A 22505-nucleotide genomic window follows, 5' to 3' on the forward strand; every position below is an offset into this window, starting at 1 on the left:
GGCCTGACTGGGTGTCTACAGAGGCCCGAGCTTGCTCCCCACTGCCCATAGACCTGGTGCTCTGGCTTACCTCAAAATACCGTAAGGCCATTATGCACCCTAAACTCTCCCATGCTATTGGCCTGAGGGAATCGACATGTAGACAATGGCCTCTCTGCTTTCCTCACACTGCTGTCGTATCCCTTTTCAAACACCCTCAATTTCCACCTTGTCCATTCACCTACTCATTTTAGCTGCTGGATGAACAAGGTGCTCTACCATATGGGACATTTTCTTGATCATAGAGGTTTACGCCCTCATATTTTGTATAGGATTTGGAGATGCCCCCGTCTGAGAATTTCCATTTACAACAAATACACCAATTTTTATGTACTCTACAGAAGAAAATCCCTGATCTTGCAATTTAAACACAGTTTGAAAACATATGTATAAAAGGTGACTCTTCGGCGTGATTGCATCTCAATGTTGTACAAATCCTTTGTTTTCCCCTCGTCAAAACTTTCTGATCAAATAGCTTGGGAGAGGGACTTAGGCATAGCCCGAGGCGGAGGATTGGCGAACCTGAACTGCACGTATACACAAGGGCATTATGAATGTTGCTCTGAATGAGGCAGAGTACAAAGTGTTAAGTTGGTACCTGGTGCCTGAACGCCTTTCTAAAATGTACACTGGTAAGTCACCCTCCTGTTTCAGGGGTTGTGGTCAGGGATATGGGTTCATTCCTTAATACACTCAGTTACTATGGTCAATATTCCTAAAAACAAGCTCTGCTCAACAAACCTGTGGAAAATATCTCGAGATCCACACAGATTTTAATGTATTATGTTTTTCTGGCGGCTAAAATCGCTATCACTACTGCTTGAAAATGAATAGTGATTGACTTTGCTTCAACAAATCAAAAGTCAACTTAGATTTTGTTGCATGAAAAAATTGTCAGTGTTCTGTCGGATAAACAATCTTTGTTCGACAAGGTATGGACCCCCTGGTTCTCTTATTTGCAGGTACTGGACACTTAAGGTTGCCACTGGATTGATGACCTGCTGGATTCATGGCCTGACATACCCTTGCTATCTTACCTTCTTCTCTTATTTTCTCCCAAATTCACTCAGCACTAGTTATTTCTCATGACAGTGCACATTGGTGTTTCTTATATGGGGTTTTGGAGATAACCTTTCTATTGTCTTAGAAATATATATATTTTTTTCTAGTATTTAAGGATGTATTTTAGTATTTTAACCACCCACTGTAACTTTATTAGTACAGCGTGGCCATGCTGTGCTGGATCACATATATATACATATGATCCAGCAGTACTGGGTATGGGGTGCACGCAAACCCGCTGCCCCAGATGTGCTGTCATTCGCTACAGCACAAGCTGATCAGGGGTCCCAGCCAATGATTTATGGGCTTGACCCGCTGAGCAAATGAAAGAAGAGAGCCTTGTGTTGGTACTTTTTTTTTCTCCCTGCAAAGTGGGGAGTAAAAACAGGCACATGGCTCAGTAAAAGCAGCACATATTACACTCAGTAAACATTGTCAGGCTCACAGTTAATCATATGATTGCCCCTAAAATGTTAACCCCTTCCCAGCCAATACCATTAGTACAGTGACAGTGTACAGTATTAGCATGGATTAGTGTCATTGGTGGTGTCAGTCAGTTCCCACAAAGTGTCAGTTAATGTCAGATTGCTCACTGCACTATTACAGTCCCACTATAAAAGTCGCTGATCTCTGCCATTACTAGAATAAAAAAATAAATAAAAATTCCAGTATATATACCTAGTATGTAGACGCTGTAACTTTCACGCAAACCAATGAATATACACTTATTGGGATTTTTTTTTCTTACCAAAGACATTAAGCAGAATACATTTTGGCCTAAATGTACTAATTATTTAGATTTTTTAATTTTTTTTATTGGATATGTTTTATAGTAGAAAGCTAAAAAAGAGAGTTTTTCAAAATTTTCAGTCTTTTCTCATTTATAGCACACACACACACACACACACACAAAACAGTGAATCAAATACCACTAAAAAAAAAAAAAGCTTTATTTGTGTGAAAAAAAATTATATAAATTCTGTTTGGGTACAGTGTTGCATGAACGCGCAATTACCAGTTAAAACAGCGCAGTACTAAAAAGCAAAAAATGGCCTGGTCATGAAAGGAGCTCAAGTGGTTAAGATACTTCTAAGATAAAGTGAATACACTTTTCCAGGTTCAGTGACCGTATTACACAACTAGTCCTTGCATCAACCTAACACTGTGAGCAGATTTTATGTTCACAATACTCTATTAACTCTTTCAACCACATATTCTATGCTTACCTACTACATTAACCATTTAAGCCCTGATGGAGGAGGAATTCACGAGCCCACAAAACTAACTGACTCATATCATACATGCAAGTAACTGTTGTTTCTGGCCCCCATAAACCAATGTGGCACTCTCTTTGTCCCCCTTTGTATTGATTCCAAAGCACCTCTTTGTGTTCCTTTTATTCATGGGGCTGTCTTACCAGAGACATTTGGGTTTATTTACTAAAACTGCACGGTGAAAAATCTGGTTCAGCTCTGCATAGAAATCAATCAGCTTCCAGGTTTTATTGCCAAAGCTTAATTGAGCAAGCTGAAGTTAGAAGGTGATTGGCTACCATGTACAGCTGCACCAGATTCAGAGTGCTCCAGTTTTAGTAAATCTACCCCAGTGTACTCTCCACCATAGACTTTGTATTCCACTGGGATATCTAAAACTGATGTTTGGATCCAAAGCCTCCAATCTGCACAAAATGATACTGTGACTAGAGAGCAGCTTATCATAATATATCATACTTACCGTGTGTGATGTGTCAGGATATGCAGGATACTTCCAGTTTTCTGAGAAATAATAATCGGATGATATTAGGATGTGACCTTACTCATGTGCATGTAAATAGAATGTCACATTTACATAAAACAAATTACACTGACATCCCCCTAGTAATATGGTTTTTTTAATTTACTGTAATTACATGACCACACATATGCAATTTAGGCATTTAAAATTATCTATAGAAATTTCTCTTTACAAAGTGTGCTCTTTAAAAAGGAAAACTCCACTAAAGGTCATTGAAGTGGTTTGAGGTGGGGGAGTGTGTACTGGGCTTTCATGTCTCATACTACCAGTGTGAAGTCATCAGAACTAAAGGCAAAACTTTTTTTTTTTTTCGTTTTCGACCGAGTGGAGAGGGGTTAGAATACCTGCCAGGATTTATTCACTACCTGTGACTCCATTAGGGAGATTACCCCTATTTGTCCTGTTTATCTTTAAACATGAAAGAAAATCCCAAATTTCGGGATGTCACCAGACAAGTAACAGAATGACAGTCTTCCAATGAGGACACTCATTCTAGTGACTTTGGTGACCACCAGGAATACCCTAACTTAGGAGGGATTTCCTCCCACTTACTGTTTTGACCAGGGGTGGACTGACAACTCATGGGGCCCCTGGGCAATAGGGGGATCATGAGGCCCCTGTGTCCTTGCCCAAACTCAAAAAAGCCTATGAAAAAGGTACCAGGGGCATCTCATGGGGCCCCATACTGACCCCGGGCCCTCGGGCACTGCCGAGTTTCCAAATGGTCAGTCCGCCCCTGGTTTTGACTATGGGGCAGGACGTGAAGGGAATCTCCCTAATGGGACACAGATGGCCAAAAATAAATGGACTGGTGTTATAGCCCTCCTTAATCCAAAACAGAAAAAAGAACTGCCCTAGTTCTACTTCAGAGTTTCCTCTGTTATAACATCACAGATTTTTAATGCACCCAGACAAAGCTACTTGACACCATTTGAAGCAGCCAGGGTGGTACTTTAGCAGTTCAATGGAATAAAAATCACAGAGGTGTCAGTGACATTCGGCACTCACTTCACCCTACTCCACTAATTCACTTTCCTCGATTCGCTTTTCCTCCACGGATTGGCACCAGGAAAGGAAAAATACAGTAAGTATTTGATAAATTTTCCATTATTGGTAGAATTGCCTTTTGACAAATGATGGAACTTACAAAGTGTAATACTTACGGTGGAAAAAATTATAACAGATTTGTCCACAGACCTAAAAAACAAATATAGAAGCAATTGATTACCTTTCAAAGATCTCATGCACACAGACAGAAAACTGATTTTAGAGGTATTTTTCCTTTTTTATACCCCTGAATGCTGCTCTATTTTAGCCGATGCGTTCATACACATTGGATTTGTCTGGCAACATTATGGTCCCCGGTTCGAATCCCAGCCATGACATTATCTGCCTGGAGTTTGCATGTGCTCACTGTACATGCATGGGTTTCCTCCAGTACTCTGGTTTCCTCTCACACTCCACAGACATGCTGGTAGGTTAATTGGATCCTGTCTCAATTGGCCCTAGTATGTCTATGTATGAATGTGAGTTAGGGACCTTAGATTGTACACCCCTTGAGGGTTAGGGACTGATGTGAATGTACAACATATATGTAAAGTGCTGCTTAAATTGAAGTGCTATATAAGTACCTGAAATAAATAAATAAAATAAATAAATTTATTTCAGAGCAGCATTCAGATGCATAAGAATAAAATAAATGCTCCAAACCTTTGTTTGGAGAGGAGCATATTGGTGTAATTCACACACATACATGTATAAACATGTATATTCATTCTAATGACTAGAGAGAACACATATTCTAGCCAAGAGAATGAGTTTAAGCACATATACAGTCGCACAAAATATGACCGTTCCTAACCCCGGAAACCACTAAGCAACTCATTCACTCCCTTATCATATCACGACTTGACTACTGTAACTCCCTCCTCATCGGCTTACCTCACCGCAGGCTATCCCCACTTCAGTCCATCTTGAATGCTGCGGCCAGACTCCTCCACCTCACAAACAGCTCCGTATCCACCACCCCCTCTGCCAATCCCTCCACTGGCTTCCGATTGCCCAACGGATAAAATTCAAAATGCTAACACTGACGTACAAAGCTGTTCATAATACTGCCCCAAACTACATCACCGATCTGGTATCCAAATACCACCCAAAACGTACTCTCTGCTCCTCACAAGACCTCCTACTCTCTAGTTCCCTCGTCTCCTCCTCCCATGCCCGCCTCCAGGACTTATCCAGGGCTTCCCCCATCCTCTGGAACTCCCTACCCCAATCCATCAGACTAAAACCTACTCTCCTCACCTTTAGGCGCACCGTGAAAACCTATCTCTGCAGAGAAGCCTACCCCGCCCTCAGCTAATTACTGAACTCCTCCACTCTTCCTACCACTTCATCCCCCACAGTTGTTTCCTCCTGTACCACTATCCCCTCCCTCCTAGATAGTAAGCTCCAAGGAGCAGGGCCCTCGAACCCCTCGTGTACGGAATCGTATTGTTATTGTACTGTCTCGTGTATTGTCTCCCATTATAATGTAAAGCGCTGAGCAAACTATTGGCGCTATATAAATCCTGTATAATAATAATATATGCTTCTAATCTTCATGATTCTGAAAGCCAGGGTAACTCTAGTAGGCACACAACTGATCAAGACTAATGCAAATTACAAAGAAAACATTTCCACCAGCCACTCCACCCCCACTACTGTCTACTGGAAACAAGGGCAAGAGGCTACAGTCTCAGCCAGGAGTCCTTTTAAAAACTCTGCTTAATCAGGAAATTAGATTTGTATAAAATGGATTTAGATACATTCTGCTGGTAAAAAAAAAAAAGATGAAAAATTCCAATACAATGCAAAGACAAAGCCTGCAGATTCCTGGTTATAGCAGTAAAAACAATGTTTTTCTAAATATATTTATCCAGACTAATGTCTTGTATATTCTTCCCTACTGTTTTTTCATGACATTCCCAGCGAATGACATCATGACTTCATAAACCAGCACACAGGCAAAGTATAATGGGAATGATCAATTGTTTGCAGCCCTCTAGTGTCACTTTTGGAGAATTACAATAAGATGATTGTTACCCAGAGACGATGGTCTGACCATCACTGGAAAAGGCACAGGAAAGGACAGGGGCTGTGTGTCCACTCAGTGTCAGTTTGCATCGCATTTCCAAGCCTATAAAAGAAAAGAAAATCTATAGACATACTTATTTTTATTAAGTCCTCCATTTTCAGTAAAAAATAAATAAAAATGTAACCCCAACAGTGTGGGACTATTGTTTTAATGTAGAAGCCTCCTTTAATACTCCAACCTTTTACAGTGTATAGACAACCTAATGAACTGCCCTTATTTGCTCCCTTTTGGTTTGTTACCTGTATTAGTGAAAATGTTTTTTTTTTTTTTTTAGATCTTTGAGAAGTTTAAAAAAAAAGAAGAAAAACTGTTGTTCCTACCAGAAATCCTGTGCTGTCCTGTGCAGTGTCATCTCATGTAGTCTTATCACCCCTGCCCAGTCCAACTCAAGTATAACAACACTGCTCCATAACTGATATAAAACCAGTCACAGTGAACGTTGTCACCCAGGTAAAGTAGCGTGGTGTTGGCAGGATGAACAGGTGAGAATAAATTAAAAAAGAAAACTAATGCAGCCACCACATCTAAGGGCAGGCAAGATGCAATATATTACCTTTTGTTCTTGGGTTTAAATATGCTGTAATTTTTTTTTTTTTTTTTATGGTAAACATTCACTACATCCAAATGTCATATTTCAATTTTGAGTGCATGTCGATGACCTGAAACATCTTCTAGCTTTTATAACTGTTAGGGAATGTGACAACTTGATCTCTCTACTTCATTTATGGTCCCCGTTCCCACAGCAACCAACTACACAAGGGCATTATAATTGTGCTATTCTCATACCGTTGGATTCCAGTTATTAAAATGGATCTAAACCCCAAAACAGAAATGTGTTATATTGCAGTTTACCAATCCTTAGATGTAATGGCTGCATTGTTTTTTTTAGGCTTTTTTCCCCCTCTGTTTTCACCTGGTGGCCTGGTCAGTAACACATTTCTGATCTTAGGGTGGTTATTGTCTATGGAGAAACAGCGGAGACACCCTTGGACAGCAGCACTGGGGAGACAGTAGTGTTAGACTAACAGATTTAGATGGACTTGACTAACAAAGTCCAGCTAACACTTTTTAAGCAAACAGTGGTATTCCTTTTGGGACAAAGGTTTTAAGTAAACAAACACTGAGCACCCCTGTCAGTGGTGAATGTTTTTTCTCAACCCTCTAGCTGACACTTTTACTGGGCAGCCAATCTGTTAAAGGAAATTGAAAAATAATACTTACTGGCAGGATCAACAGGTGAAAATAAAGGAGAAAAAGAATAAAAAAAGAAAAACTAATGCGGTCACCAAATTTTAAAATAGAGCTAAAGGTAAAGCTTTTGCTCACGTTATATAGAGTAGGGGAGGGTTATAACTTTTGTCAGTTTTTTTTGCCATCTGTGTCCCATTGGGGAGATTTCCCTTCACCTCTTATCCCATAGGCAAAAAAGGAAGTGAAAGGAGATCCCTCCAAAGTGAGAAAATCCCTAGTTGTCACCAGAACTAGTGTCTCTATTGGAAGACTTTCCCCTCTATTCCTGTTCTGGTGACATCCAAAAATTTGTGATTTTTTTTTTCACTTTAATTTTTGGTGATCGTGGCAAACAGGAGAAATAGAAAGTAACAGAGAAACTGACAGCAATAAAAACCTGACAGGTGTTCTAGTGGTCATAAAGAGTGGACTAGGAGTTGGTCTTCATGGCTCTCCATCACAGAATTTCCATCATTAGCCAATCGCAGTGATCATCAGATTTGTTACTGTAATAAATTCAGCCTGCTGTGAGCAAAAATAGAAACTCTGTGAAAGAGAACAAAGCTACAGTATAGGAATGCTGCTAGCAACCTCGGGTCATAGAGAGAGGACCAGGGACCATGATTACATGGGATTTAAAGGGTTAGTCCTCCCAAAATGACATTTCACTTTTTGGTAGATGCAGGAAAGTAAAAGAATAAAAAGGGGAATTACTTCTATCTTTTGGTCTTTTGGGGACTGTTGATTAGATGCATTAGAGTTACCGGGTCTACACAATTGCCATAACCATTATAAAGGGATCCAACTCTCGCAGTTGCATTATTTACTTTATATATTGGATAGTGGATCAGTAGAAGCCAGAACAAGCAAACATGGACAGGAACACCCAAGCTCTCATGTGGACAGACAGGAATTCTGGAAGAGAAATTTTACGGTTGGAATATCCAAGAGATATAAGACGCAAGGGGATGGTGCAGCCCACCAGGCTTTACCTACACCTACAATATATTTTTGGGTTAACTGATCCTTTAATCCAGCAACCTTTGCATCAGTCTGAATGTGAGTAGCTCATGTATGATGATACTTTTCTGTTCTCTTTTCAGTAAAGGGAAGGATCAGCACCACCCTAATTCTTACTGACAGTCCGAAGTCCAACTTTCTCACCCCTCATGTGGCCTACACCTAATCTGATAGAAGAAATGTAAAGTAAGAAGGTAAGGTACTGTATGTTGGCCATACACATATAGATTTTCACTTGAAATTTTTCGTTTTAAGAATATTCATTCAATTTTCTAATCATTAGTGAGGTCAAAGCAACCTTAATTTTCAATCATAGTTATGGGAAAATTCAAGAGAAGCAGAATAGAAAACTTTCCTCGATCGAACGAATGTTTGAACAGTGTATGTGGTTTTCGTTCAGAAATTATATTATTTTAAAATTGAATGTTAAAAGCATTGAAATGAAAGTGAAATTTTCGAATGACATTTGTCCATTATACAAAAGTACAAAACATTTTCGTATGAATATTCTCCTCCAAAAATATGCATATAGCCAGCATTACCTTTAGGTGTATGAATTACCTTCAATTGGGCAATTCATAGGCTAGAATGCTTACCGTTCTAATCAGGAACTGATTACAAAGAATAAGGTAAGCTCTGTAGGTTTTTTTTTTTTGTCCTCTAAAATTGATCTGATCATATATTTGATCCAATAATTGCATAGTTAGAAATAGATTTCACTTTGAATTGGTCCTATTCATTTTTAGCATAAAAAAACAGAGAAGCGTCAGTATATAAAATACCCTTTGTTGAATAACCTGGCATGTCTACTTTTCTCAGTTGTGTCTTTTTTGGGGCGTTTTTGATGTTCTGGTATTTCTGGGTCACCGTGGAAACAATATGGTATGAGAAAATGATCCACTGAAATTATGCAGTCTGAATGCCAGAATGTACACTGATAACTATAGACCCTATTAAATAATAATTGGTATTCTAAAGCAGTGTTTCTCAACTGGGGTTTCATTGAGCCATGATCCCACGTAAGGTGCTATGATCCCATGTGCTGTGATCCTATGTAATGTGCCCTGCTCTCATGTAATATACCCTGCCCCAATGTAATGTGCCCTGCTGCCTCCCATGTAGTGTGCCATAAAGACTCCCTGTGCTAAGCCCTGCTGCCCCCCTGCATACTGCTTATCTCACGTTTGACCCAGAATTGAGCATCTGTGCAGAAAAAAAGAGAGCACAAGTTTTACAATAAACAGGTATGTTTTCCTTTCAATACATTTTTATTGAATAATTGTGAAATAAGAAAATACAAACTCAACCGCTGCCTTATGTGCCAATTGAAATATAACAATAGAAGGTAACAGTCAAAAGCGGTCGTGCACAGACAAAACATAACTGTAGTAGGTGGCAATGTAAATGACATGTCAGAAGAACAAGAACATCAACCATATTGTGTCAGTAAATCAGCGTAGGAAACAAAGAAAGGACTATGCCTGTAGCCTAGTGTCCGACAATGTCAAAGGGGTTATGGCATTTGAAATATACAAGTATGTAGTCAAGTCAAGAAATGCACTGAACACATCACAGATCGTAAAACATCCCTACGGGAGAGCCAGTAAAATGAACACAGAGAAAAAAAAAAAGGAGAGGAAGACAAGGAAGGATCGGAAGAAAAAACATCAAAAGTGCTCAAATCTGGATTATGGGGCCTTCAAGGTTAAAGTGAAGTGAAATTATCTATTGGTAAAGCAGGATGGGCATGTCAGATCCATGGAGTCCATGTTTTAAGGAATCTTTTGTGGGTGTCTGAAAGAATGCTAGACAGTTTTTCATTAACCAGGAAGAAGTCAAGGTGGCAATGAAATTCCGAGAAGGATATAAACTGTTTCCAGGCTTTTGCTATGGTTTGTTTAGCCACCAATAGTTCCTGGGTAGCCAACATGAACTGGTGTTTTCACAGGCACGGGGGTGTAGAAGAACATACCATGGGTCTCTTGAAAAGGGGCAAGTTAATAATGAATGGAGGAGTTTTAAGACCTTCAAACAGAACCGAAAGAGCATAGGGCATGTCCACCATATGTGTAGAATGTCTTCCGGAGTATTACAGCCTCGAAAGGTATTAGGGGCAGATGGGTGAAGGTGCACTAGACGGGACGGGACCAAGTACCACCTTGTAACTGTTCTGAAGGCCGATTCCATTGTAAGAATATTGATAGAGCATGAGGTCAGGGTTGTCCACATCTGTGACCAGCAGCCCATATCTTTGGTGCTTTTAAGATTCCTTTCCCACCTGGAAACGTAAGTGTGGTTGTTGGGGTTCTGTAGATTAGTTAGCTGTGAGTAAAGGATAGAAATAAGTTTGGGGGAGAGGGGCGTTCGATGACAGGTATGTTCAAATAAATTGAGCAGCCGGGTCTTTGTCAGCAAGGAGCAAGGTCACTGTCAAGGTCCTAACTTTCCTCAGGGTTTGTGCTGCTCCATGTGCTGGCATCCATCTTGGGTGTCTGATAAGCATTGTGGGATCCTTTATGCTCTCAGTCCTCTGCAGCTCCTCCCAGGAGGGTGCGGCTTATCACATTTAAGTCTGTCGGTTGCAGCCGGTCTTTGCATTTGTGTCCTGTATGTTGCATTGCAGCAAGCTCTTGTTCAGCTCTCGTTGTTCTCCTGGAAACCGATTCGGCTTTGACAAAGACTCCTCTTGCTCTGACCCTTGGCCCGTTCTGACCATTCTCTGCTTGATTCCATTACCTGACCTCCCGTTGCTGAACCCGGCCCGTGACCCGAGTATTCTTGCCTACCGTCTTGTACTGTCTGTTCCACTGTTATCGACCCGGCCTGTCCGACCACGCTATACTTCTTTCCATCTGGCCCCTACCCGCTATACGCCATTGGCGGCAGCCGTACCGCAGCTGGGGTTACTCGGGGGTCGTGACCTGGTCTCAGGTTGCGTCAAGTCCATCCCCACCATCAGGGGCCCTGGTGAAGGGCAGCCTAGGGCTTAGACTCCGCGCCCTGAGGGACTTCGGTCTGTGGGTCACCAGAGGCTGTTGCCAGTCGGTGCGTGACCTTACCATAAGGCCTGCCTGACCATTCCACCGCGCCAGCCCTGACAGTCACCCAATATTTAATATTGTAAATATTGAAAAAGTTCAGTGTAAGGGGCTTGATTTTTGTCCTTATTTCTGCCCAGGTGTAAACAGAACAGCTCATGAGGAATGAGTGGACACACTGAAGTTTGTGGGAAACCCTCCAATGGAAAGCACTAGGGGACTCAAGGTTAGGAAAAAGCAGAGGGTTGCTCACAAGGGGGAGAAGTTTTAGATGAGGGGAGATTAGACCGCTGGTATATTTCGTAGAATTCCATATGCGCAACAAATGGGCCGATAAGAGGCTGATGGTTGTGGGTCGAGATCTCGGGAGGGGGGGAGCCATTAAACCGAGGTAGGGGAGACCAGGTGACAAGAGAGCACTTCCAGAGTAACCCATATGGGGACTTGTTGTGTGGCATATAAACAGGTACGTTTTAATATTGATTCTATTATTTCATGCTATTAAAAACATAGTTACTGTTATATCAACAGCCCACTGATCACACCAATGTTCTGTGAGCTGTAGATCTGAACATTACTTCAAGGGTTCCCCAAGATCTCAAACTTTTTGTCAAGGGTTCCTACAAAGTGAAAAGGTTGAGAAACTCTGGTCTAAAGGCTCAGTCACATTTATGTTTAGTCTATGGTTGCGGGGTAAGGAGTGCCTAGTACAGTCATACAACTTCATTGTTTGTGTCAAAGCCTTTATTAGTTAGGAATGAAAAAGTAAATCCAAAGTGTCTAAAGTATTAGCCAATACGATTTAGGTTATAAAATGTCCATTTAAACTAGGTGCTCTCCACCACAAAACCACTGAGTGATTATCTGATATACGACATTGCCATCATTATCAGAAGTTGAGTAACTTTGGACAAAAACATGGTCCTCATCAACTACTTTATCTGTACGGGTTCATCCTAAACAAGGGAAATGCGCCAAGAGGAATAAATACTGATCACCACTTGTGCAGCATTACCATACTATTAAATTACCTTTCATGATCAAATCATTGTTCTGGGACCAACCAAGGGATACACAACACTAATCTCATTCAAACCAAAGCAATCACAGAAAAAGAAAAAAAAAAGTTAAAAATAGATGAATAGCAGAGTTATACAAAGCAATGAGCTTACACAGTAAAGCACACACAGCACAGAGTAAATAGCACACAGTTAACCCTTTGATTGCCCTAGATGTTAACCACTTCCTGCCCAGTGTCATTACCACAGTGTCAGTGCTTTTTATTAGCACTAATCACTGTATTGGTGTTACTGGGGATGTCAGTGACAGTCAGTCAGTTCCCCCCAGTGTCAGAATGCAGTCCCGCTATAAGTCGCTGATCGCTGCCATTACTAGTATAAAAAAGAAAAAAAAATTCACTATCTATATAGCCATTTGTAGACACTATAACTCTCATGTAAACCAATTAATGTACACCTACTAGGATTTTTTTTTAGCAGACATGTAGCAGAATACATTTTGGCCTAAATTTATGGTTAAATTTGATTTTTAAAATGTTTTACTGATCATTTTTAATAGCCAAAAATATTGTTTTTTTCTCAAAATTGTCGGTCTTTTTTTTTTTTATAGCGCAAAAAATAAAAACCGCAGAGGCGATCAAATACCACCGAAACAAAGCTCAATTTGTGGGAAAAAAGGCCGTATCGCAAAAAATGGCCTGGTCAGGAAGGGGGGGGGGGGGGTAAATCCTCTGCAGAGCAAGTGGTTAAGAATCTGTGTGATGTACTGGAAAAACAAGTCCGATCCATGGAGTACCCACCTCGCAACTTACAGAACCTAAAGAATCTGCTACTGACAGCTTGGTGCCAGATCCCACAGTATACCTTCAGAGGTCTAGTGGGCTCCATGCCTCGACAGAACATGGTGAGTGGTCTTAAGGTAATCTCTGATCGGTGTATACATATGCCTGCATGACAGTGAGGTGCTCAGGAGGAGCAATAATGTTTGCCTGCTGGTAACATGTAAATGGTAATTGTGCCTGGAGTTGGGCTTTAAAGCCGAACATATACAAGTATGCAATAAAAAGTCAGAATATTCTGCCGCTGTGCACACAAAGCTGTTTGGTGTCTCCCAGGCATCTCTCCCAACCCAGATGTCTAAATCACAAGGGGGTTCTGAAGTCCACTGGCAATTGTGTGCTCAGACCTCTCCTCTCTGACATATTTTGTCACACAGGATTCTTTCAAAGTCACAAGACACATATTTTGAAAAAACCTTGTTCCCAGTCTTAGTCCGTAGGGTTCAATATTGTGTTGGCCGAGCCAAAGTCACATGACAAGTTGCACAAGTGGTATCCTATCACGGTACCATGCTTGAATTTACTGAGCTCCTGAGAGTGACCCATTCTTTCACAGGTGTTTGTAGAAGCAGTCTGCATGCATAGGTGCTTAGATTTATACACCTGTGTCCATGGAGGTGATTGGAACACCTGAATCCAATGATTTGGAGGGGTGGCCCAATACTTTTGACAATATAATGTACCGTTAGGTCCACATATATTTGGACACAGGCACAATTTTAGTTTTTTCAGGTATTTACCAAAACATATTCAAGCTATAGTTATATAATGGACATGGGCTGAAAGTGCACACTCTCAGGTTTAATTTGAGGGTATGTACATCCAAATTAGAGGAAGGGTTTATGAATTACAGCCCTTAAGAGTAGCCATCCCCCTTTTTCAAGGGACCAAAAGTAATTGGATAATTGAATCAAAAGCTGTTTCATGGCCAGGTGTGGGCTACTCCATTATTTCTTCATCAATTAAGCAGATAAACTCCAGGTCTGGAGTTGATTCTAAGTGTGGTATTTGCATTTGGAATCTATTGCTGTGAACCTACATCATGCGTTCAAAGGAGTTGTCCATGCAAGTGAAACAGGCCATTGTAAGGCTTCAAAAACTAAACAAATCCATCAGAGAGATAGCAGAAACATTAGGAGTGGCCGAATCAACAGTTTAGTACATTCTGAGGAAAGAAGAATGCACTGGTGAGCTCAGCAGCATAAAAAGGCATAGATGACTATGTTAGACAACAGTGGTGGATGATCACAGGATCCTCTCTATGGTAAAGAAAAACCCATTCACAACATCCAGACAAGTGAAGGACACTCTCCAGGAGGTGGGCACATCATTGTCAAAGTCTACAATCAAGAGAAGACTTCACGAGAGCAAATACAGAGGGTTCACAATAAGGTGCAAACCATTCATAAGTCTAAAGAATAGAAAAGCCAGATTAGATTAAAACATCTAAAAAAGTGAGACCAGTTCTGGAAAAGCAGGGAAGCAGAAGAAAAGGAGTGTGCCAGGTCAGGAGGAGTAAATTCAGTGAAAAACTGTAAAACAGAAGACTTACATCTGGGATTCCTTCAGTCGGCACGTGGAGTGGAAGGACGAGTTGAGGAGCAGGATCGTGGTGCAGTCAGGTGGATGGATGGGTGACAGCAGTGGGACCATGCAGGGAGCCACTCACAACTCAGTGATGTGAGTTGAAAAGTTCTGGAAAAGATTTCTTTGGACGGATAAAACTAATATTAATCTGTACCAGAATGAGGGGAAGAAAAAAGTGTGGAGGAGGCTTGGAACAGCTCATGATCCAAAGCACACAATGTCATCTGTAAAACATGCTGAAAGCAGTGTGATGGCATGGGCATGCATGGCTTCCAGTGGCACTGGGCCATTGGTGTTTATTGATGATGTGACAGAAGACAGAAGCAGCCGGATGAATTCTGCAGTGTTTAGAGATATACTGTCAGCCCAGGTTCAGCCAAATGCAGCAAAGTTGATTGGACGGCTCTTCACAGTACAGATGGACAATGATCCAAAACACACTGCAAAAGCAACCCAGGAGCTTTTGAAGGAAAAGAAGTGGAATATTCTGTAATGACCAAGTCCATCACCTGATCTCAGCACAATTGAGCATGCATTTCACTTGCTGAAGGCAAAACTAAAGGCAGAAAGACCCACAAACAAAGAACAACTGAAGACAACTGCAGTTACAGCCTGACAAAGCATCAGAAAGGAGGAAACCCAGTCTTTGGTAATGTCCATGGGTTCTAGCCTTCAAGCAGTCATTGCCAGTAGAGGATTCTTAACAAAATATTAAAAATGAACATTTTATTAATGAATTTATTTGTCCAATTACTTTTGGTCCCTTGAAAAATTGGGGGTGGCTATTCTTAATAGCTGTAATTCCTAAACTTTTCCTCCAGTTTGGATGTACATTCCCTCAAATTAAACCTGAGAGGGTGCACGTTCAGCCATATTCATTATATAACTATAGCTTGAATATGTTTTGGTGAATACCTGAAAAAAATCTAAAAATTGTGGCTGTGTCCAAATATATAACTGTATGTGTTTTTTTGGTCACAGGACAAGTTTTTTGGTCTTCATTTGCGCACATTCTTTACGTTTCCTTTAACCAATAAAATGGTTATAGATATACTGTTTGCGTGTTTGGAAGGTTTAGTAAGCACACCTGAATTTTTCTTTGATGTTTTTACACAGTGTTTTTCACACTTACAAAGCAGCATTTTTTATTATTTTTATTTCATTACTCAGAGGTGCTGATAAACAGTGAAGAATTTATATTATTTAGTAAACCTTACCTTACCTGCATTCCCTTTTCCACTGTAAGCATAGGATCGCTCCAGTGATCTTGAACTTATAACAGAAATGTTCCCTAGACTCTCCTGAGTAATAGAATAACTGTGATTCCCCCCCACAACTCTGCACTGCACCCTGTTTTTGAGCGATTTCCCCCTCCCCACTGTGCACCCATATAGTGCTCCCTCTTGTGTCCCTCCTTGAGCCTGCTGCTGTTCCCTACCTCTTTGTGCCTCTGATCACCCCCCCCATGCTGTGTGCTCCCCATCCCCCTGCCCCCTTCCCCACTGCCCATCAGCAGCTGCACTGGGGAGAGGATAAAATATTTAGGGTGCTGAGCAGGGTGGGAAGGATATGTGATAAACATGTCCCATCTTAAAGTGATATTAAAGGTAATATTTATTAAAAAAAAAAAAAGACAAATATGTCCTACTTACCTGCTATTGCACAGAGCAGCCCCGATCCTCCTCTTCTTGGGTCCCCCTGCTGGCGCTCCTGGCCCCTTCCTCCTGCCAAGTGCCCCCACAGCAAGCAGCTTGCTATAGGGGCACCCAAGCAGGATCACTCCTGAGCCCCTGCCCTGTTTTTCCATTCACACACAAAGCCATGGCTCAGACCCATCCCCTCACTCTCCTCAGAGAGAGTCCATGGAGAGCCGAGGATCTTGTGCACATTGCTGGATCGTGATGGAGCTCAGGTAAGGCTACTTTCACAAAGAAAGTTTTTTACTGTCATGCACAGAATGCATGAATATAAAAAACCTTGAGCCTTTACTACCACTTTAAATGAACACAGGATTGATCAGTTGTGATCAGTCTTGTTTTCATTCATAATGGAGGTCACATGTTTACCATTTCCTGTTTGTGAATGACCACAGAAGCACTCTGTGTTCAGTAGTGAGTGCAGGACTACAAAAACTGCAGCACATCAACACACTAAGGGCCTATTCACACCAGCAGGCATCAGTTATGGTGCTCTTTAGGCACACGTGCTGCAGTGTATTGTTACAGTACTTGAAGTACCTGATTTTTTTCTTTAAAACCTAAAAATTATTTCATTTCTATGCACGGCAGCACATTGAGACACGTTGTTGTGCACTGTAATGTGATACGTTGCAATAAATTGTATGCCTGCATCATTTTACTGTCACACTCATTGATGCAGCACACCACAACACTGTGGACTGGATGTTACTGCAGCACATAGGTGTGATGCCAGCCTCAATTTTCACCATTTCCCAAAAAAGGCACAATTTAAAATTTGCAGATAATTGTGATCTATTAACTCATTACAGTTTTATCTTTTAGATTTAGGGACATATGACTGAGATTCTGACACACAAATGATACACAAAACTGCAAAATTTGGTTTGCATTTGAAAGTTTCGATTACTCGCAGGCCTGAAGGGATTTAGAGACATCCTTCTGATCAGTCTGGTCACAGGCTCAAACCCACTGAATGAAGTACTAGGCCTAATGACTGATTCCTAGCAGGTCTGGGGAGGTTTAGTACCAAGTTAAGTGACTGGAGAGTGTGTGCAATCCTCAACAGCTCTGCTGCCCTGACATCATGTTTGTGTATTGTCCACATACACATATGGTACACTGTACACAGACAAGGCTGGAATTTACCACACTTACCTCTCTCATCACTATGTGAAACCAGCCAGAGTCGAATCTCATAGTCCTGACCACAAGAGACCATCTGAAAACACTCAGTGCCATGTAACCCGTCTGTTGAAGAAAGACATAAAACGTGTTTAAATGTAAAGGACAACATTCAACTGCCACCTTGTAATCTAGACACACCAATATTTGGTCCACTCAAAACAACAGAGCGAGAGATAACCTCCTCATCAAAGGCACTAATGATAAACTTACAGTTAAATCCATGCCAATGCAAAAACCAAAGATGAAGTGAATATTGCAGCAACCAGATGTCTGCATGCTACAAACAGATCAATGATAGATCTGAACGGTGGTAATGCATTACTGCACTTTGTATACTGCTCTTTACCTTATCAATTGTTCAGCTACATGTGAGATTTTCTATTGTTTGGCAGCACAAGTTCTCCCTGTGCGTGTGTGGCTTTTCTCCTGGATACTCCACTCCAGAGACATGCTGGTAGGTTTATTTGCTTCTGTCTAAGCTTGGCCCCCGTTTGTGTGCATGTATTCATGTGCAATGGGGACCTTAGATTGTAAACTACATAAAAGGCAGGGACTGATATCCAGTATGTAAAGCACTGTGTAAATTGATGTAATAAATACACAGCTTCATTTACAACACATAGATGCCAATGGCGTAGCAAATGAGAATGTTGTTAAAAGGTAAGAGTATGAGTAATAGACCTAGAGTGTCCCAAATATATATTCTGCTTGTACTTCATGCTTTGAATCTAAGGACTCATGGTAGGGTCCTTATTACTGCCTTTCCAAACAATCAGCCTTCTCTAACTGACATACACAAACCAACTATACTACCACCCTCCTTGGACCAGACCTCAGATCACAACCACATTGATTGTCCAGCACCTCCAACCTCACACAGGTAAGTATGTTGAGGAAAACTGTAGCTGGGAGCCCAGGTGTGTGCAGAGTCATGGCTGTCTGTATATACCTGGGCTCCCAGCATCAGTTTTCTGCAACATACTTGCTTCACAATGGGTGATTTGACTGTGTAAATGAGGCCTGACAACCGGGGTGGATAAAAATCGATTATTTTTTAAAATAAAAAATTAAAAATCAGATTTTTAAATCTGATTTATTTCTATTTAGATCAGATTTTTTTTATTTTTATCAAATGTATTTTAATAAAATGCTTTTGGAGTAAAAATCTATCTAAAGATACTTTTCTATTTAAGATTAATAAATTAGTTTATTCAGCATGAAATGGAGCTTAGTTATGTAGCATGAGGCTGTATATTCTGCAATATTTACATTTTTGGTAAACTCATTCAATGAATCCAAGCTCTGCAAGGTGAGATAACATGCACTGTATTGATGCATTCACACACTTTCACAGTAACCATGAGAAAAAAACATGACATAAAAGAATTTGAGTCGTTCTCCAGCTATGTGTGATTAACCTATAAACCTAAAATCGGTTCTGATATCGCTGTTTTACTAACCTGATAGCTTATTATTCTAAAAAGGAAACCTTCATTTGGTTTGCAATATTAAAGATTCTAACTACCAGCAAGAATGAGTCGGATTCCTTACATTTAAAGAGCACCTGTCATTTTAGATCCATCGTGGCATCCCCTCACCTGCTGCCGCCACGTCCCTCACCTTGTTGTGTCACTGCCGCATCACCAGCCCTCCCATTAAAGTGAATGGGATTGTCGGTGAGTCAACAGCGGGTCAGAGGAGGAGCCGCTGCAGGACAGCGATAAGTTTCACTTTAAATTGAGCCTTTTCACTAGCGATTTAAATCAAATCCACCCTGCTGACAATACACGATATGATCTACAGATGCAGAACTAACCAGTTACTGTCTGTGAGGAGAAGTCGCAGCAGGTCACACCCAAGTCATGTGCCTTCTCATTGTACAAGCATCGCATGTTCTCATCCCAGGCTGTTAGATCACCTGATGAGGAACCTGTGATAAATAGATTTCCTCCAGGGGCAAAGGCACAGGCCACCAGGGAACCATCCTTCACTAGGCCTGATCTGGATACAAGAAAGGAAGGAAAGGTTTAATTAATGCTGTTCACATGCTGGCTGTTATGTATAAGAAACAGAATAGAAGCAAAAAGAGTTGAGTTGCCGTGGCCATCAATCAGAACAATTTCCACTAAAGCCAGGTACATATTGTGTGGGTCTTTAAAGAAAACTTTTTTTTTAAGTTTTAGATATATTCTGGAAAGGTTAGAACCCCTGTCAGGTTTTACTGGTATTTGGGGAGCTGGTAAAGAGATTTCGCCATATTTTGGGGAACATTTTACCAGTCAACAGAAAATCCTCTTCTTGTAAAAAGTTTTTTTTCTGTCTTTGTTGCAAAGAGACTGCAGCTAACTTCCTGTCCTGGGGATCACCTTTATTTTTTACAAGGAAGTGAAGAAATCTCTCTAACAGAGCCCTTAATGGCAGTAAAATCTGACAGGAGTTCCAATCCTTCACTTCTCCAACCAAAACTAACACAAAAAAGTTTGAGCTATGGATACTGTGACAGACCGGGACAGGGACTTTTGGAGGGGACTAGAAGCTAGCCTTTTACCCACTGATTATGGCCCATGGAGGAGACCGGAGATATTATCTGCTTCTCCCGGTCAGAGCATGCATGGGAAAGAGCTCAGTTCAGCCTCTGAACCCATGGAGAGAGCAGATCATTCTCTAATGATGGACAACAACGTGATAAACGCTGAGAGCGAGGCTTAAATTCTCTGAATAAAGACAATAAAGCTTTCCTTATGCAGAGGATGGAAAGGTGTAATATTAATCTTGTACAGGTTAGAGGAAGAACAGTGGCGCTCCTGCAGACTGGGTTGGATTGAAAAGCTCCTCCACTTGGGACAGAAATATTTATCAACAATCCCACTCAAGAAATCTATGACTTTTCTAGTAGACAGAATACACAATTGAAAGCCAAACACCTAAAAAACAGCATGTGTAATGTACTTTGTGTATTCAGGGTTGTGGTTGCCGGACTATCTGGGGTGGGTTCCCCAACTAGTCTGAGTACTTGGCTGTTGATTAGCTTATTTTTAATTAGATCACTGTTTAATTAGGACACGGTTTGAAACTAACTGTTCATTAGATATACTGTTAAATGTACTGATATTACTGTTTAAAGTTTGCATTGTTTAGGACAGTGGTCTCCAAACTGCGGCCCAGGGGCCAGATGTGGCCCTTTGCTTGCTTTTATCTGGCCCTTGGGGCATTATTTCCCCCACTGCCAGCAACAGAGGGGCATAGTTCCTGCTGCTGACACCGACAATAGGGCACCATTCCTACCATTGACACCAATGATGGGACACTGTTCCTCCCATTAATACCAAAGACGGGGCACTATTACTCCACCTAATACTAATCATGGGGTATTGTTTACTCCCAAGTCAGGATATTTTCTACTCCTACTGACCACAGTCTGGCCCCCCTAAAGTTTGAAGGAGAGTGAACTGGCCCTTGGTTTAGAAGTTTGGAGACCCCTGGTTTAGCATAATCTGATCAAACTCTTGTGAGTTTGCGTGGTATAATTCTGTGTGAAATTTCAGTAAAAGACAGTTCCTGTTTGCACTTAAGCTAGTGTTATCCAGTTCTTGATCTAGATCAGCAAGTTACAGTGGGACTGTCATAGTGCAGTGGGCAATCTGACACTAACTGACCCTTTTTGGGAACTGGCTAACTGACACATACATCACCAATGAAACTAATAAAGTGATCAGTGCTAATACTGTACACTGTCACTGTACTAATGACACTGGCAGGGAAGAGGTCAACATTTTGGGGTAATCAAGGGGTTAAGTGTGCGCCTAACAAGTGTTAATGTATGTAATGTGATGTACTAAAGATCGCTTTGTTTATTCTGCAGGCAGAAACCTCTGTTCAGAGCCCTGTGTTGTTTGTCAACACAGGGCTCTAGGCTGTGACTGGAAACAGCCAATCATCAGGACCTGGCCATAAATCAGTGGCGGGGCCCTGCAGACTCAGTCCTGCTGTGTTCAGCCAAATGAGAGCAGGGAAGGGGGGGGCTGAACCCTGTACAGGTCTGTTTACTGGCCTGTGCAAGCCATCTGTCCACAATATATAACTGCATCAGGTCGCCAAGCGGTTAAAGACGTAAATGACATCAGCTATGTATTCCTGATTACATCACTAAATGTATTTTTTCAATGTACAAGTCATGTCTAAATTGACTAGCATCAGCCTCTTGGAATCCCCTGCACAACAGCACTCAGACAGAAAGGGAGGGTGCAGTTCTGGGAGCGAATCAGGTGAGCCGCATGCCAATTTGTTAAGGAACATGCTAATAGAAGGAAATAGAGTGGTGACCTCACCAATCTGCTGCTGCTCCTTCACTGCCTACTTTGCAGAGGACACCACTGTATTCCTTAAAGCGTAAGTAAAAAGTCTGCAATACTTACCTCTCCTTCAATGGCCCAAGTTTCCTTGTCGGCATCTTCTACCCTGCTTCTCTTGAGTGCTGGGCTGAAGTTGTCTTCATTGGCCAGCCCAGGTTGACATCACTCCTATGCATGTGCAGTTCAGTCATCTCAGATCTGTGCTGGAATGTGAACTGAGCTGCACATGTGCAGTACACAATGTACATTGTAAGGGTGCAGGCAGACAGGTTTATTTTATTGCAGAAGAGACATTGCATGTCTTTTCAGCAATAAAGAGCTGCCTGCTCACAGTTCTATAAATGGAGGCTTTAGTCCCACTTTAACGGCACGTGGTGTCATTCATCTGGCTGTGTAATGTGATAGGGTTGTATAAATCAATGGATAGAAAGAGATACAAATACAAATAAATTGGTGGTTAAAACAGCTCCCTGTAAAATATTTTATCTGCATATTTATCGG

The 22505-nt window shown here is 41.3% G+C and overlaps 1 protein-coding gene across 3 annotated transcripts in view; it reads right to left on the reverse strand.

Moving 5' to 3' along the window:
• WDSUB1 (WD repeat, sterile alpha motif and U-box domain containing 1) overlaps positions 1-22505 on the reverse strand; it is a 154574-nt gene that overhangs the window by 107696 nt on the left and 24373 nt on the right. For all 3 annotated transcript variants that reach the window (XM_089659751.1, XM_089659752.1, XM_089659749.1), the window contains exons 4-8: positions 19469-19653; positions 17623-17715; positions 5983-6076; positions 4059-4092; positions 2836-2876 (exon numbers count right to left, since the gene is read on the reverse strand). In XM_089659751.1, the coding sequence (XP_089515877.1) occupies positions 2836-2876; positions 4059-4092; positions 5983-6076; positions 17623-17715; positions 19469-19653 (447 nt within the window). The remainder of the gene's footprint in view (positions 1-2835; positions 2877-4058; positions 4093-5982; positions 6077-17622; positions 17716-19468; positions 19654-22505) is intronic.

Source organism: Staurois parvus, unplaced genomic scaffold (assembly GCF_062004578.1).
Source record: "Staurois parvus isolate SC_StPar_1 unplaced genomic scaffold, SC_StPar_1.0 ptg000031l, whole genome shotgun sequence".
NCBI classification, from domain to species: domain Eukaryota; kingdom Metazoa; phylum Chordata; class Amphibia; order Anura; family Ranidae; genus Staurois; species Staurois parvus.